The following is an 18,864-nucleotide window of genomic DNA, read 5'->3' as shown; positions in this document are numbered from 1 at the left end:
GACTGAACCGTTCGTGGAATTTACTGTCAAAATACAAGATCAACAAGGTGTGTACTAAATCTGCACTTTACTGGGTGCTTGTCTTCAGTGCGATATGTGCGGAGTGGTAATGCCCTTATTTAATTGGCAAACGTCTATTACGCATGCATGATGTCACTTTAATAGCGCAGTATTTTACGACTATCTGGGTGGCTGAAATAAAAGTCCCCCTGCAGTCACTATTCCTCAGTAATGCCCCAAAAGAGCATAATGTACATTGGGATAAATAGCCAGGTCAGAAAAAGCTATTAGCGCAGGCTAGCTACAATACATCCAACAGGTACACAAGGTATCCCTTTACCTGCTTCAGTGGGAAAACAACAACAACATGATTTGTAATTATGACATGCTCATACAATAATATGATGTATCTCATGTTTATGGATAACTCTAGCAGCTATTACTTTTTAAAATTAGGGCCAAATAATTATGGTTATTTTAATTAGGGCCAAATATTCTTCTTCTTAAATAGACTCAATTTATGGCTACCATAGACTCTGCTGTAGACTCGGCTGTGAAGTTGTTTCCAACATGAACCATTTCGGAGTGGAGATCCAGTGTGACCCCAATGCTGTCTGCTTCCTTGAGGGCTGGTCTTTTGAGTTTTATTTTCATCACACATCACCCTTTTTGTGTTTAAACACATATTCTGCTGGGTTTTTATTTTGAGTCTGTTTTGCACCAACAATCTTTCACTTATTAGTATGCTATACTGCATGTGGTTTGCTTGTGTTCCATTTTATCCATTTGGCTGTGTGGTGAAGCAGGTAGCTATAGCATGTGGGTCCACAAGGATATTAGTGTGACTTGTGTCACTAAAGCTGTGTGCATGTGGCCCAGTGGCCACTTGTCTACACCCCCAGGCTGTCCTCATTGGGGAACTCTTTGAAGAACCCTTTTTGATTCCAGGTAGAACTCCTTTGGTTCCAGGTAGAACCCTTTTTGGTTACATGTTGAACCATTTCCACAGAAGGTTCTACATGGAACCAAAAAGGGTTCTCCTATTGGGACATCCGAGGAACACTTTTTGAACCCTTTTTTCTACGAGTGTATGTGTAGTCTCTCTCTGTCACCTCTACACCAGTAGCTGGGGAATCGGCATGGGGAGACAGAAGGAGAAGCCAGTGAATTAGGTCATCATGATAGACACTAGTAAGGTGTCATGTTGGAGAGAGGTAGAGAGAACTCTACATTAGTCCTGTGTAAAGATTTAGTTTCCACAAAGGCCATCAGCTTAATAGCTTAGTTTTATTGGAACAGAATGTAAAGTATAAGCTGTTTCTCTTCGACTGTGACTTTTTCCTGCCCCTGTGCTTGAATCAGTTAATGGTATTGGAAGGGGCAGGAGACTGGAGAAGTATTGAGCAAATGGGATAGTCCTCGGTGAGGTGGAAGAGAGGGGATGAGATTGGACTGGAGTGATTCCCTTGTTGGCAGGGTGGTGGTTTTGAGTGGAGCCGTGTCTCAGCTTGTGGTAATCACCAAGGGTCATATGTATTATATCTTCTAACTGTAGGAGTGCTGAATTAAGATCAGTTTTTCCTTCAAGATCAAAATGAATAAGATTACCTGACGAAGATCCATTTTGGATGGAAACATTGTCAATAAAGGAGTGAATTGGGAGCTTTAACAGTGTGCGGGCCTTCTTGTTCTTTACTGGGATCTGATTCTATATTAGCTCTCCATTATCCATATAGCACCTAAGCACAGCCTGCTTTGTCAGAGAACTTCAGCTCTCTAATTCTAGTCAGCCTCTTGTATAGTTGCAAACACATTTGCATGTTCATAATGTGATATGAAATTAATTGGGATGAGACCTGATCTTAATTCCTGTGTAATGTGTGACTCTGGGGCTGTATATTTAATACAGAAAACTATTTCACAATGTCATGCCATCTGCATTTATTACATTTGTAAAGAAATTCAAGATGTGTGTGTGTGCGTCCATGCATGCATGCGGATTTGTGTGTATGCGCACGCCCATGTGTGTGTGTTTGTGTGTGTGTGTGTATGTTTACCTCCCTGTGGTGGGACATAGCTCCTTTCTGCTTGAAGTACATTGTCAATACATTTACAAGCAGTTGCATGTTAGTTTCCACCCAATATATTTCTGCTCTATGTTCTGCTTGGATATTGTCTTTGTCCCAAGTGGCACTCTATTCCTTACATAGAGCTCTATTGGCCTTGGTCCAAAGTAGTGCACACTATAGGGAATAGGGTGCCATTTGGGGCGCACATTTGTCTGTCTGGCTGTGTCAGAGGAACATGCTTCCCTGCAATGCTGTCTCCTCCAATGTACAGCACCACAGCTGCTCCACTGCTCATCTGATGGCCAGGAGAAAGGAGAGGTGTAGCCTAGTTCCATGAGGATGGGTCCAGGGCAGAGGGTTTATTAGACCGAGAAGTTGCATTATTTATGTCCATTATTACAGAAATTGTCAGGCCCAAGACATGGCAGCCAGGGAGGAAGAGAATAGTGACAGTCAGGGGCAAATGCCTCTCTCCTCCTCCTCCTCCTTGGAGGAGTATTCCTAAGGCACAGATTCCCTGCTATGTGCCCATGCACCATGCTGAGTGATAAATGACTACAGTGGTCCTTACAGTAGCCCCAGTCACCACCAGCTGAGGTGGTGTTATGCAAATGACAGGTTTTACCGATGGTGCAGCAGTACAGATCCAGAAGGGCGGGTGGGGGTGTTTGTGCGAGGAGATCCTCTCTGTTGTTTTATTTGTCTAACATTCTAGCTGGCCTTCTGTTCTTTTGGAATGCAGTTGACACCTAAACATAGTTGTTAAGTTAAGGTAGACTCAACGTTATAATGTTGCCACGAGCAGCTCTGTAGATATTGCGATGTGCTTGAACACAGTCACACAGAGTGTCTGGGCATGTGCACGGGTTTGCTTCACCCTGCTACAACGTGGTAGCTACGGGACCATAAAGCAGAAAAGTTTAGCCTCGCGCTTCAATGCGCTTAGTTGTCGCGTAAATCTCGCCGGCCGGCCAGCGATATTCCGGATAAAGATTTTGAAGGGCCACAACCCCTGTCTGTCAATCCAGAAACATCTTTGTTTACTGAGTTTTGTTTTGCCTCAGCTCCACATCCTCGCTGTTGGCATTTCCCCTCTGGGCCAGAATCGATTTGCTGCTATTGATTAAGCAAGCAGGCTTCTGTTCCAGTCACAAAACATTGCTTTAAACACAATTTATGTGTCAGAGAAGGCCTGCCATAGACTGCTACTAATATTTTGCAAACTGGTAAAGAGTTAGGACTGTGATTGAGCGGACCACAGATGTAACTTTCTGGGACCATTTAATGAATCAGAGCCAGGCGTTTCAGACCAGACGAGCCAAGACCAGACTGAGCATAGAAAATTGGTGTTGGCACTCAGACCTACCAAAGGAATCGTCTGGTCTGTGTTTATTTATCTATATTGTGTTGAGTTTCTTTACCTTTTTCCCCCTGAGGTCCAATTAACTGAGTAAAACAATGGTTGCGGCTCAACTTTCAGCCCACGAGAAGAGCTGTTAATTAAAACCTAAATACAGGGTGTATAGACAGCTCTGAAAATTTTTGTTTTGTGAACAAAGAGATTTTGCTGCAGAAAAATTACATGTCTGGCAGAGTTGCTTGGTACAGTATTTCGATAGGAATTTCCGTAAGAGAAAATACATGTAATTGCCATAATGGCATAACATGTTGTAAGGGACTTCTGTCAAAAGATGAACTGGCAGTTTGATTAAAGATTGAAGGAAGAAATTTGAAGCTGGCTCGTGATCAAAACAAAGCAAGGCTGACATGAGTCATCAGTATGCACAGTATTGGCCAGCTTGTTGGTGTGTGTGTGTTTGCAGTTGTTAGAGCATGGCGCTTGTAACGCCAGGGTAGTGGGTTCGTTTCCCGGGACCACCCATACGTAGAATGTATGCACACATGACTGTAAGTCGCTTTGGATAAAAGCGTCCGCTAAATGGCATATATTATTATTATTATTATTATATTAGAAAGAGAGAGAGAGAAGGGGAGAGCCCATGGTGATGTAGCATACCCACAACCCAAGCTGATGTGTGAACAACTCTGTGTCTACTGCTGACTGCTTAGCATTCCATTTGTTGTATTCCCATTACAGTTGGAACATATACTGTATCCTATGTATCCTATCCTATACACCCCCGTGTGTGCTTTAATCCAAGGTTGACAGTATGTCTGTGCATTGTTCTCATCGTGTGGTTCAACATATTGTTCTCTATGGAACAAATTAATGTGGTCCTCCTCTCCATATCGTCAGTGTGGGGGTCCGGCTTCATGCTGTGGACTAATAAGAACATATGGTCTCCACAGTCTTATGATGGTCTGAGAAGGAGGATGGGACAGTAGTGATGGTGGTGGAGTCATTAGTAGTGCTTCCAGTGGACACGCACACACAGACACACACACACACACCAAGCATAATGATCCAGATCTGGGTGTAACTTCCATCTTAGGCTTCTGCAATACAGTACTGTACTTAGAGTTCCTGTGTCACGAATCCCGTTTCCTGAGTCTGTTTTTTTGCCTGTGTTCTGTCCTGGAGTGTTTTTTCCGGCGTCCTGGAACGCACCCTGTCTGGTTGCCGGGCAATGTAGCCAGTTGGGAGTTCTGATTACCCGCACCTGTATCCCATCAGCTATCTGCACACCTGGTCCTGATCATCATCTCTCCTCTTCATAAGCCCGGATCTGACATCCATTCCCTGCCGGATCGTTAGCCATGAACAGTATGTTGTGCCATAGTATCAGCCTCAAGTTGGATAGAATTTGTTTTGTTGTTTTTTACGTATTGCTTGCCTTAAACTTACCTCCGTTTGTTCTGTCTTCAGTTACTCACCCGGATCATTTACCCCATTCCTGCCTGGTCATCGGAGGATTCCGCTACCCCATTGGATCCACCTATTTACTCCCATCAACTCACCACCGCTGCCCGCTATGCCACCTGGATATATCTACCCATTCACATTCACTTGTAAATAAATAATCACCTTCTTCCTACTCTCCTTGTCCTGGTCTGCTTCTGGGTTTGATTTTGAAAGAACGTGACAGAACGATCCGGCCAAGGATGAACCAAGCGGACCTGGACTCCATTTGCCATGCCATTACCCAGCAGGGGAAGACATTGGGACAACACAAGACGGCGCTACAGGAGATATCGGGTTCAATCCAGAACTTCTCTGCTAGCTTGACAAAAATCCAGGATCAGCTCAGTTTGCCGGCGATTCATTCACCACCTGTTTCACCCATCTCACCTGCCGTGTCTGGTGCGGTTTCCTTCCGTGAACCCAAGGTACCGACGCCTGATAAATATGAAGGGGATTTGGGAAGATGTGGTTCGTTTCTTATGCAGTGTGGGTTAGTGTTTGATCTGCAGCCCCTTTCTTACGCCACTGACAAGGCTAGGATAGCCTTTGTTATTGAACTGCTGCGTGGAAGAGCTCTGGAATGGGCTTCAGCCGTTTGGGAACGACAGGAGACCTGCATGGCTTCATACCAGGAGTTCACGGGAGAGATGAGAAAGCTTTTTGACCATCCAGTCCGAGGTAAGGACGCAGCTAAACGTTTGTTCACTCTTCGCCAAGGAGCTCGCAGTGTGGCAGACTTTATGATCGAGTTCAGGACATTGTCTGTGGAGAGTGGTTGGAATGAGGAGTCACTTCAAGCGGCTTTTTTACCAGGGGTTGTCGGAGCAACTCAAGGACGAGCTGATATCCTATCCAGAGCCTAGTGACCTAGACAGCGTGGTCACTTTATCTATTCGGGTAGATAATAGAGTCCGAGAGAGAAGGAGGGAGAATCAGTGGGGCCCATCCAACCAATCAGCAACTCGGTTACCATTCGGTTCAGGAAGTGAACCAGAACGTATTGATCGTTATTCCCCACACGGGGTTAGTGGAGGGGTCCTGCCACCAGATCCTGAACCAATGCAAGTGGGGCGACACGGGCTAACTAAGGAGGAGCGCCAACGTAGACGTGAGACCAACAGTCTCTAATGTGGTAGCTCGGGACATTACATCTCCGCTTGTCCACAGCGCCTGTTAAACTGCCCGGCTCGCTAGTTTTGGGAGGAATTTTAGCGAACCAGTTTCAACCTCTCAAAGATCCTGTCAGACCCCGTTTTCCTGCGACCCTTATGAATGAGGATCAGAGCTTAGAGATGAACGCTTTTATCGATTCAGGTGCCAATGGCAGCTTTATTGATGCCGACTTGGTGGAACAGCTGGGGCTTTCCAAGGAGCAATTGCCGGAAGCCATTGAAGCAACCACTCTGAACGGCAGTAGTCTGGCACGGATCACTATGAGGACTGAACCGGTTAAGATGTTGTTGTCGGGGAATCATTCAGAGTTGATCTCCTTCTTCATTCTGTCCTTGCCCCATGTTCCTATGGTTCTTGGTTACCCCTGGCTGAAGGAACACAATCCCTCGTTTGATTGAGTGACGGGTAAGGTAACTAGTTGGAGCATTGATTGTCATGCTAACTGCCTTAGGACTGCCTGTTCTCCTGCCGTTTCCAGTCAGGTCAGTGACTCTGCTCCTCCTGATTTGTCCCTGGTTCCAGAAACATATCACGAGTTGGGTGAAGTATTCAGTAAACAGAAGGCTCTGTCCCTTCCTCCCCACCGACCTTATGACTGTGCGATTAATCTGTTTCCTGGAGCTGCCTTTCCCAAGGGACGGTTATACAGTATCTCTCGACCTGAACGTGAGGCCTTGGAGACCTACATCAAGGAGTCTCTAGCTGCAGGTCTCATTCGGCCCTCGTCATCACCTCTGGGAGCAGGATTTTTTTTGTGAGCAAGAAGGATGGCTCTCTTTGACCGTGTATTGATTATCGGGGTTTGAATGATATTACGGTCAAGAACAAGTATCCCCTGCCCTTGATGAGCTCGGCTTTTGATTCTTTACAGGGTGCTACAGTTTTTACGAAGCTTGATTTACGTAATGCTTATCATTTGGTTTGGATCAAAGAGGTGGACGAGTGGTTGACTGGGTTCAATACTCCGATGGGACATTTCGAGTACCAGGTGATGCCGTTTGGACTGACCAACGCTCCTGCTGTGTTCCAAAGTATAGTGAATGACGTTCTGAGAGATATGATTGGTATTTTTGTGTTCGTTTACCTGGATGATATCCTCATCTTCACGAAGGAGCTTTCTAGCCACGTTCAGCATGTCAAGTAGGTCCTGCAGCGGTTATTGGAGAACCGTCTGTTCGTGAAGGCTGAGAAGTGCGATTTTTTTTTTTTCTCACACCCACACGACATCCATCCTCGGGTACATCATCTCCAGGGGAGAGATCAAGATGGACCAAGAGAAGGTTCGGGCGGTTCGTGATTGGGTCCAGCCCGGTACGAGATTGCAGCTCCAGAGATTCCTGGGGTTTGCAAATTTTTATCAGAGGTTTATCCGTGATTACAGCCGGGTGGCCGCCCCTTTAACTGTACTGACGTCTTGCACCAGAAAGTTCTGTTGGTCTCCTGAGGCAGACCGAGCATTTCTAGATTTGAAGAGCCGATTCACCAACGCCCGATTCTCTCTCAACCTGACACTTCCCGTCAGTTCGTTGTGGAGGTGGATGCGTCTGATGTGGGGGTGGGCGCCATCCTGTCCCAGCGTAGCTCCACTGACGGTAAACTCCATCCCTGCGCCTTATACTCTTGTCGTCTTTCTCCGGCTGAAAGAAACTATGATGTGGGTAACTGGGAGCTTCTCGCTGTGAAGCTTGCCTTGGAGGAGTGGCGTCACTGGTTGGAGGGAGCAGAGCAACCGTTTGTGGTCTGGACTGACCACAAGAATCTGGCTTACGTGCAATCGGCTAAACGTCTCAACTCCCGTCAGGCCCGGTGGGCTTTGTTTTTTGGACGCTTCAATTTTTCCCTGACGTTCCGACACCAGCATGGCCAGGTGGACTGGGGACAGCAAGGAGTCATCATGTCAGGTCGTCCTGGGGCACGGTCCTTGGGCTCAGGTCCTCCGAGAGAGAGAAAGAAAGAGAGAATTAGAGAGAGCATATGTGGGGTGGCCAGTCCTCTTCGGGCTGTGCCGGGTGGAGATTATAACAGAACATGGCCAAGATGTTCAAATGTTCATAAATGACCAGCATGGTCAAATAATAGTAAGGCAGAACAGTTGAAACTGGAGCAGCAGCATGGCCAGGTGGACTGGGGACAGCAAGGAGTCATCATGTCAGGTAGTCCTGGGGCATGGTCCTAGGGCTCAGGTCAGTTGAAACTGGAGCAGCAGCATGGTCAGGTGGACTGGGGACAGCAAGGAGTCATCATGTCAGGTAGTCCTGGGGCATGGTCCTAGGGCTCAGGTCCTCCGAGAGAGAAAGAAAGAAGGAGAGAATTAGAGAACGCACACTTAGATTCACACAGGACACCGAATAGGACAGGAGAAGTACTCCAGATATAACAAACTGACCGTATTCCTGCCCCCGCTTAAACCGTCGGAGATAGGGTTTGGTTGGCTACAGGGATCTTCCTCTACGGACTGAGTCGAGGAAACTGTCACCGAAGTTCATTGGTCCGTTTGTAGTGGAGAGGATCATTAATCCTGTTGTAGGCCGACTCAAGTTGCCTGCTACACTAAGAGTACATCCCACCTTTCATGTCTCCTGCCTCAAGCCGGTTCTCCTCAGTCCTCTGTTGCCCCCTCGTCCTCCTCCTCCTCGGATGATCGGAGGTGGTCCTGTCTACACCGTGCGCCGCATCATGGACTCCAGGCGGCGGGGTCGAGGGTTCCAGTATTTAGTGGATTGGGAAGGATATGGTCCTGAGGAGAGGAGTTGGATTCCTCGGCGTCAGATCCTTGACGATGACCATGCTTCGTGACTTTTACCGCCTCCACCCTGGCGCTCCGGGTAGTCCGCCCGGTGGCGTTCATCGGAGGGGGGGTACTGTCACAAATCCCGTTTCCTGAGTCTGTTTTTTGCCTGTGTTCTGTCCTGGAGTGTTTGTTCCGCCGTCCTGGAACGCACCCTGTCTGGTTGCCGGGCAATGTAGCCAGTTGGGAGTTCTGATTATCCGCACCTGTATCCCATCAGCTATCTGCACACCTGGTCCTGATCATCATCTCTCCTCTTCATAAGCCCGGACCTGACATCCATTCCCTGCCGGATCGTTAGCCATGAACAGTATGTTGTGCCATAGTATCAGCCTCAAGTTGGATAGAATTTGTTTTGTTGTTTTTTACGTATTGCTTGCCTTAAACTTACCTCCGTTTGTTCTGTCTTCAGTTACTCACCCGGATCATTTACCCCATTCCCGTCTTGTCGGAGGATGATTCTGCTACCCCATTGGATCCACCTATTTACTCCCATCAACATACCACCGCTACGCCACCTGGATATATCTACCCATTCACATTCACTTGTAAATAAATACTCACCTTCTTCCTACTCTCCTTGTCCTGGTCTGCTTCTGCGTTCGATTTTGAAAGAACGTGACATCCTGGTCTTAAGCTCAACACATAATACACTACAGAGATGCTCAGGATAGAAACCATGAGAAATAATTTAAATCAAGTTTTTTCTGTGTCAACGCTTTCGAGAGGTTCAAATTGTTTCACATTGTGACTATTGCACAATATGTGTGGCGTCTAATTACTTGTGCTCTTTGTGCCCCAGGAGGCCAGAGCGATAGCATTTTAATCATTCAATTTTAATCATTAATTGCATGAATGTGTGTTAAGTTGCTTATGGTGGATCTCTTGGGTGCATAACATTCACTGCATCTGTCAAATCCTTAATTTAGTCCCTAAGAATTGTATGGTACTTAATAAAATAATCATACATTTGTCATAATTAAGTCATACTTTTATCACGTTGATATTAAACATTTAATACCAGAAAGTCATGCATTTAAATTGTAAAAAATTAAACACCCCTGATAATGCATTAGTATTGTACTATGAGATATAGGATAATCAAAGATTTGGGGAATTAAGTCCCCTTAATAGTCCTATTTACCATGTAAATCATCATAGATTTCTGTTTTTAATATGTCACTTCTGTCACACTAATATAATCATCCAAGTTAGTGATCAGGGGTGTTAAACGTTGGGTGTTGATACCTCCTCTACTCTCCCGCTGTGTGATGAGCATTGATCTGGTTTAATCACGCTGGCTTCCTACTAATGCAGATTAGGATGTGTGTGGGGAGATGATGGTATACAGCACAGGCTGTTCACTGGATTACATTCAGAAAATGAGGGGTTTATTCCTCACTCCTGTCCCCATTAACAACACTTCTAAACACGCTGCTGTCTTAATGTGTGTGTGTGTGTGTGTGTGTGTAGGGGAGAGGTGTAGAGAGTGTATGTGTCAAATCAAATTTGATTTGCCACATGCTTTGTAAACAACAGGTGAGACTAACAGTGAAATGCTTACTTACGGGCCCTTCCCAACAATGCAGAGAGAAAAATATAAATATCATAGAAAGATAATAACAAAGAAATAAATAAACAATGAGTAACGATAACTTGACTATATACACGGGGTACCAGTACCGAGTTGATGTGCAGGGGGATGTGGTTATTGAGGTAGATATAGGTAGTGATAAAGAGCCTAGGAAACAGAATAGATTATAAATAGTAGCAGCAGCATATGTGATGAGTCAAAATAGAGGCAGTATGCTAGCTAACACCTGTTGTCTTGGTTTGGTAGAGGCAGTATGCAGGCTAACACTTGTTCTCTTGGTTTGGTAGAGGCAGCATGCTAGCTAACACCTGTTGTCTTGGTTTGGTAAAGGCAGCATGCTGGCTAACACCTGTTGTCTTGGTTTGGCAGAGGCAGTATGCTAGCTAACACCTGTTGTCTTGGTTTGGTAGAGGCAGTATGCTAGCTAACGACCCATTATGTTCATTAGGTAGAAGCAGTATGCTAGCTAACACCTGTTGTCTTGGTTTGGTAGAGGCAGCAGGCAAGCTAACACCCGTTGTGTTGTGTCGATTTGTTAGAGGCCTCTCAGTGACTTAGTGTTGGAGTCGGTCGGAGGGTGAGAGAGTTCCAGAGAGGCCACGTCCACTTTTAGAGCAGCCCCATTATTCTCCATTACAATCCCATTCTAGACCTGAGAACACCACTGAGAGTGGATCCTCCAAATTGGCCCCACACTTATCATTACACTCCTATAGCTACCATCACCATCATAACACAAACATGACCCCTCCCTCCAGCACAGCATAGAGCGTGAGCTTTCTGAAGCCTCGAACATAAACAGATAGCCACAGATAGAGGTGAATGGACAAAATAATTCTGCTTTATGAACAACACCCCCAGTTCTGGTTACACAGAGAGAGAGAGAGAGAGAGAGAGAGAGAGAGAGAGAGAGAGAGAGAGAGAGAGAGAGAGAGAGGATGGAGCATGAGACGGAGGGGGATGCTCCCGACCTGGGAATGTCCACACTTTTCCTGGAAGAGAGATGACTATCCTTTTAGCCACAACCCTCTTCTGGCTCTCTGTTGTGAAGTGGCTTTTACAGAGTCTTTTCTTAGAGTTGTATAGTGTTTCTATGAACTCCCCACTGTTCCCAATCCACTTCAGGCCCAATGTGGTGATAACAGCTGGAGGGACGAAAAAGCCTGAAGTGTACAACTATCTCCTTACTGCTAGTGTCCTTTCTCCTCGCAACACACAACAGAAGACAATAAGGAGAGCCCCACAAGGAAAGCAGGATAAGGCTAAAGAATATTTGACGTAACATTAGATTCTGTTATAGAGGATATTGTATATATATATTCCATGTGTGAAGCCATTTAGATTCACTTCTGTGTCACCTAGTCAGCAATGCATTGCATTTAAATGGTGTGTTAGATTGTGTGTGTGCATGCGTGCACACGATTACAGTTAGTGAGTGTGCCTGTGGAGCTCTGTGTGTGTCCGAACTTTGGAAGCCTTGAGCCACTACAGTACAGAGTGCAGAGGACGGATCTTAATAGATTTCAGTCCTCTGAGCTTTCAGTGTGTTGATCCTATGCTGACTGGTCCAGACTCACAGTGCTTTAGGCTCACAGTGGGGGGATTTACAATAGGGTCCCTTTAACACGGCAAACATTTGGTTAATATGTCTTAATTCTTCCCTGCTGCGCTGAAATTCACTTTATACCCACAGACTGCTAAAAAGCACGCCTAAAAGGTCTCTGATGCACCATCGGGTATTTATGTTTGCAGATGCAATTTCTATTAATTTGGTTCCCAATTGATATATTTGTTGCATGTTTTATTTTCCTGCAACGGGCTCGAAGAAGAAGCAGTAGGCAAATCAGTGTGGGGTCCATATTATGTGGAGCCTTTGAAATGACAGAAATTAGATGGTATATCGCAATACAATTCTCTCCTGTGCTGTGTTCGAGTGCTGTCCTGTATTATGTACTATACACAGATCATGTTCACTTGTGTGTGTTCACATGTAGTGTTTTGTTTAGCTGTTCGTGTAGTGCCATAGACTACTTAGGCTGCTCAGTTTCCTTTGTACTGTCCTCTTATACTACTCTGTTCTCTTAGACTTCTCTGCCGTGCATTGCACTCCACATATGAACACACACACACACACACACACACACACACACACACACACACACACACACACACACACACACACACACACACACACACACACACACACACACACACACACACACACACACACACACACACACACACACACACACACACACACACACACACACACACACACATATATCCCTCCTTGTACCGTGGGCAGTCTATGAGAGGAGCACTTGAGAAAACTTTTTTATACCAGCAAGCCACTTAGCAGCTTTATATAGCTACTGCCCAAGGAGAGGATTACCAGCAGGCAGCAACAACACAACATCCCTGCAGGGAGACAGTGGAGGGAACAGCACACTGTGACACTCCCAATGTGTTATACCTGCTATCCAATTTATCACGTTACATTTCATTACAGCCATTTAGCAGATGCTATTTTTCGTTAGATACTGAACAGTAGACCTTATTCATCCGATTGACCTTCAGTTAATACTTTGTATGGGCTTTGTAAATTCAGAGGAGACTTAAATCTGATTAGTCTTACATTCATTTGATTATAGCACTTGGTCTCAATCAGGTGAGATGCTGTGAGGCGAGTTCCAGCCTGAGTGTTTTTATCACTGCTCTTTTTGTGGCTCTATAGATCATAGGAGCCTCATGCACACGTGCACACACACACACACACACACACGACGGCTTTGACACACTCTTCATTATCATTCTAGTCCGGATGGTCTGTAATTATGTGGCTTGGCACTGATTAGACGCTCCATAACAAGCTTATTAAGCCAGCCTTGTAAAATCATCACCACCATTAGCTATAAGAGACATGGCTGGGAAAGGCAGAAACTTGCAAAAGCACTGCACTTTCTCCCCCCGCTTGTCACAACATAATGATATTTAACCAAATGTAAAGTGATTTGTCCTTGATAGAGTGCCTCTTAGACCTTCCAGATCTGAAAAAAATACATATCTATGATCATTGCTCAGCATAAATGGATTCTGGAATTCTTTTTTTACAGTTCTTTAGCTGGCGTAAACTGCCTCTGTCGACATTTCCACAGATACTATCTGAACATTGATGAGTTTCTCTGCCCCCATGATACTGTTCTATTTATCCAAATGAGCTATCGCCTGATCCGCAAGAACTTTTCTCCACAAACAGACTTCAAAGCGCCGGTAGCAAAACTAGATTAATTATCTCCTCTAGCCTCTGCCTTTTAGTTATTATCCCTCTAACAGGGATTTTTCTGCCACTGAAATCCTTGGGTGGGCCGTCTGAGTGTTTTCCTAAGTACAAACAGTGAAAATAAAAGAACGTATAAAAGATAATGGACCTCTATATATATATACTAGCCATCACCGAAAATAAAAGCTAGAGAGTCAGGGAGAATTGAAAATTCCCAAAACAATGAATTTGGCAGTGTAGATAGAACATAGCATTAGCTATTGCAAAATGCATAAAATTGCAAGAACTTAGCTTTAAAATTGCAAAATGTCCTCTCAGCTCCATGGCAGAGGATGTACTGTAGAATCCAGGACATGTTCTTTAAAACGTGGCAACATGACATAATTTGTAGAATTGCAGTAAATTAGCTTAAAAACTCCTAAAATGTCTCTCAGCTTCATTTAGAAATTTGTACAACTGCAGGAAATTTGATTAAAAATGCTAACATTTCTTTACACTGGCAAGACGTGAGCCGTCCGCGCCTTATTTTTATTTGACCTTCATTTAACTAGGCAAGTCAGTTAAGAACAAATTCTTATTTACACTAACGGCCTACCCCGGGCCAAACCCAGACGATGCTGGGCCCATTGTGCGCCGCCCTATGGTACTCACGGCCGGTCGTGATACAGCCTGGGTTCGAACCAGGAACTGTAGTGACGCCTCTGCGCCACTCAGAGCCTGCATTGTTTAAACTCTGCATCGTTGGGAAGGGCTCGTGAGCAAGCATTTCACAGTAAAGTCTACACCAGTCATATTGGCACGTGACAAATAAAATTAGATTTGACTTGCCACACCCTCTTCCACCCCCCCACCACGCCCACTAGCTAAGCCCCTTTTTTTATCCAGATTTTTGTAGTGCTCTAACAATTAAATGACAGATCATACAAACTCATACAGTATACAGTATAATACAGTATAGCACAATGATGTGCCAGGTAACTGTGAGTGACGGAGGGTCAGAGTCAGGTTAGAGCAGACATACAGCTCTTTCTCCTTGGTAAACAACAGCTGTCATGGAAACCAGTAAAGGTGAAAGTCAGTAGCTACTTCCTGCAACAGGAGACCCGTTTATAGCCTGTAGTCAGACAGAGGAGGTTTAAGACAAATCCTCTGTTACCTTTGACCCCGGGATAACGTGCGTGGGAATCTAGCTACCTAACCTTGCTAAGGTGAAACAAAGAACAACTGAGGAGAGTGTGATCGTCCCATAGAGGTGGATTTAATTGATGGCATTTGATGAGTCAATATGTCTATGTCCTAGTCTTAATCTCTCAATATCTGTAAAACGTGCTTAGCATTCAAACTGTTTAATTTCCTGACAATGCCATAACATTCTTGATTATATATTTAGCATACCCATTGTTTGAATGTGCTTTTCTGTCTAGTCCTTCAGTTTCAGCTCTGTGGACCATATCCACATCTCAGACCTTGCATTCTTTCTCTCTCTCTCTCTCTCTCTCTCTCTCTCTTTTTTTCACACTCCCGGCTCCTCCCTGCAGATTGATAATTGGATTGTAGGAATTTTCTTATTCATTCCAGCATGGAAGAAGCATGGCAGTAGCAGTGTTCAGGTGACAAAGAGTCTGTGGACGTAAGGCATTATCGCCAAGCTCCTGGGGGATCACATAGGCTTTGCTGGGTCAGGGCAGATCAGCTCGTGGCTGGGCCAATCTCCCAGGGGAGTCAGGGTTTCAAGAAGTCTGCTGGGCTGGCAGCTGTCCTGAAGTGAAGAACCATCTCCTCACCCTTGTGACATTGTGACATCCATCCTGCAATCCCAGAAAGGCCTTTAATCATGTAGCGCAAGAATCATTCAGAGAACTATATCGGTGATACTGTTGTTATGTAGCCCTAGACTGCACTCATTTTGATGAGCAGTTTACTATGTGTAGCTCATAGAAACAGAATGATTAGAATGGAAATCCCCATCAATTTTCTTTGATGGGTAGACTGGCTTGGGTATTGAGTGTACCCATAAAAAGGCAGTAAAGCGCCTCCCGGGTGGCGCAGTGGTTAAGGGCGCTGTACTGCAGCGCCAGCTGTGCCATCAGAGTCCCTGGGTTCGCGCCCAGGCTCTGTCGTAACTGGCCGCGACTGGGAGGTCTGTGGGGCGACGCACAATTGGCCTAGCGTCGTGCGGGTTAGGGAGGGCTTGGTCGGTCGGGATGTCCTTGTCTCATCGTGCACCAGCGACTCCTGTGGCGGGCCGGGCGCAGTGAGCGCTAACCAAGGTTGCCAGGTACACGGTGTTTCCTCCGGCACATTGGTGCGGCTGGCTTCCGGGTTGGATGTGCGCTGTGTTAAGAACAGTACGGCTGGTTGGCTTGTGTATCGGAGGACGCATGACTTTCAACCTTCGTCTCTCCCGAGCCCGTACGGGAGTTGTAGCGATGAGACAAGATAGTAGCTACTACAACAATTGGATACCACAAAATTGGGGAGAAAAAGAGGTAAAAAAATAAAAATAAAAAGCAGTAAAGCAGGAAGTACAGGATTCTATTTATATGGTCTAGTCTCTTCAGTTGACTCAATATCTCTCTCCTTTCCTGTCCTCAAGGGCCTGACTGGTACCTGACCAAGGTGAAGCTGATGGTGACAGATGTCAACGACAATGTCCCCGAGTGGGCTATGGAGCCATACCCCTACCTGGCCGTGGTGTCCTCCGAGGCCCCCTTGGGGTGCTGGTTTACCTGCTCCATGCCCGCGACGGGGATGAGGGCAGCAATGGCGAGGTGGAGTACTTTCTGGCCGATGGTACGGAAAGCACACATAGACACACACGCGGTGGGCCAAGCCCATCACTTAATGATTCATTAGTATTGTACATAACAAACCAAATATAATAGCATAGTATAACGATAGGCTCTACTGTTAGACCAAAAACACCACGTAATTAGGCTATTTGTTACATTTTTCTCCTTATGAGACCAGAACTCAACTAGGCTAAATATGCTTTGATAGAAACAAAATATGCAACTTACATCATTCAAGAAGAATAAAATCAAAATGCATAAATCCCATGAAAGTGATTGGGATCAAATGGTTGGCATGCAGATGGCTCATGGACGTTTCACCTGTAAAACGTGAACATATTTCTTTCATGATTGACAGTGATGAAAGCCTAATTTATAATAAGGTAGGCCCTTTATGACATGTTATTTGAGCCACTATGTGCATAGACCGTCATTACATTTGCATAATGCATTATAGTATATGTATATTCTAAAATTATATCATACAGTAGACTAATAAAAAGGAAAATGTGCTCTTGTGGCTAATAAAATAGCACTACACCACTGGGTCCAGTCAAGAAATCTGTGGAGCCCCTGCGGGCTGAGGAGGGGGTTCTGGAGTGGGGGGTGGGTTTATCCATCTGCCACTCTTCTCTGACCTGCATGAACTCAGTGTAGATAAAACCCTCACCAAATGACCAGTCAAACCCACCAGTACCACTTTTTGAGGGGATTGACCCACTTCTCTTTCCTCATTCTACTCAAACAGATGTTGAAGATGAATTGTAACTAAGCACTGACATCAGATGAGCCCCAAGTGGTACAATCTAAATGGAAACCAGCAACCACCCGCTTAGAATTTTTAAATCTGATTTAACAATGATTTATATGACTTAATCCTCCAAACATTCCGTGGGTTTAACTCTTCATCTAAAGAGGATGACAGCACTGATCTTGCGCAGCAGCAAAGTCTACTGGCTTACATTTGACCTCGTTCTATACAGTGTGATTGTTGGTAGCCTTGCTGTATGTTACTCTAATGTACTGTCTGTGCATGGATCTACAGCAAGACTAGGATTAGGATGTTGCTACTGTATATGAATACATTAATATGGAAATATTACCCTCAGTCTATTTGTCTAGTCAAGTCAAATCACGTCAAGTCAGGTGAAATATGCCTTTCACATCAATGCCACAACACACAAGAGCTTTACAAATACATCTGCCTGATTGATTCATTAATATATGTATTGCCTGATTGATGTACCTAACAGGTGGTGATGGCTGCTTTGCAGTGGACAAGAAGAGTGGTCACGTCCTGACCACGGGTCTCCCCCTGCAGAGAGACAGGGAGTATCTGCTGAGTGTGGTGGCCTTTGACAGGCTGGGAAGCCGCAGTGCTGGGGCCATGGTGTCGGTCATAGCAGGACCCAGAGCACCACAGTTCACCAACGCGTCCTACGTTATCTCCATACCAGAGAACACCCCAGAGGGACAGTCGTGAGTACTGGGAGTGTATAGGTTTATACACATATGACATAGATATACACTAGCCTGAGTGTCTCACACACACACACACACACACACACACACACACACACACACACACACACACACACACACACACACACACACACACACACACACACACACACACACACACACACACACACACACACACACACACACACACACACACACACACACACACACACACACACACACACACACACACACACACACACACACACACACACACACATTGCAATTAAACTCTGTATGGGGATTAGGGATTTAATTAGAATATCACACATTGCGACATCAGTGAAAACAGCAGGCACAACTTCACTTATTCTGGTCCAGAACTGTAGCCCTATACTATTAGTATAGGGCTATACTATTACTATTACTGTTAATGACATATTTCTGTTTCCTCTAAGCTTCCTGGTGGTGTTGGCCATCTCCTTCCAGAAGCAGCCAATCAGCTACAGCCTGCTGATCAACCCCAGCAGCCTGTTCAGCATGCAGCAGGAGACGGGGGAGATCAGCCTGACCCGCACGCTGGACTATGAGAATGACCAGAGACGATACCTCCTCATGGTCAGGGCCAGTGAGGGTCCAGGGGGCCTCAACAGCGCCATCGAAGTTAGTGATGGAGTGTGTGTGCAATTGGTGTCTGTGGGGTTAAAGGAGGGATGTATGTGTATGTGTGTGCATTTAGCCTCGATTTCCAGACTTCCTCACATTCGATCCAGTGAAGAACGGGACTTGGAAGGAAGGCATTGTGAAACTAGGGATGGTCTGGGCACCTAAATCTCAAATTTGT

At 45.4% G+C, this 18,864-nt stretch overlaps 1 protein-coding gene across 1 annotated transcript in view; it reads left to right on the top strand.

The window, feature by feature from the left end:
• The first annotated feature begins 7,072 nt into the window (after window positions 1-7,072).
• LOC124040854 (neural-cadherin-like) overlaps window positions 7,073-18,864 on the top strand; it is a 63,165-nt gene continuing 51,373 nt past the window's right edge. The window contains 5 exon segments of the mRNA XM_046357990.1: window positions 7,073-7,245; window positions 7,358-7,416; window positions 16,375-16,560; window positions 17,813-18,038; window positions 18,479-18,683. Of these exon segments, the coding sequence (XP_046213946.1) occupies window positions 7,073-7,245; window positions 7,358-7,416; window positions 16,375-16,560; window positions 17,813-18,038; window positions 18,479-18,683 (849 nt within the window).

This window comes from Oncorhynchus gorbuscha, linkage group LG01 (genome assembly GCF_021184085.1).
Source record: "Oncorhynchus gorbuscha isolate QuinsamMale2020 ecotype Even-year linkage group LG01, OgorEven_v1.0, whole genome shotgun sequence".
Lineage (NCBI taxonomy): Eukaryota > Metazoa > Chordata > Actinopteri > Salmoniformes > Salmonidae > Oncorhynchus > Oncorhynchus gorbuscha.
Note: the sequence above shows the minus strand (reverse complement) of the source record. Positions and strands in the feature narration are given on the sequence as shown.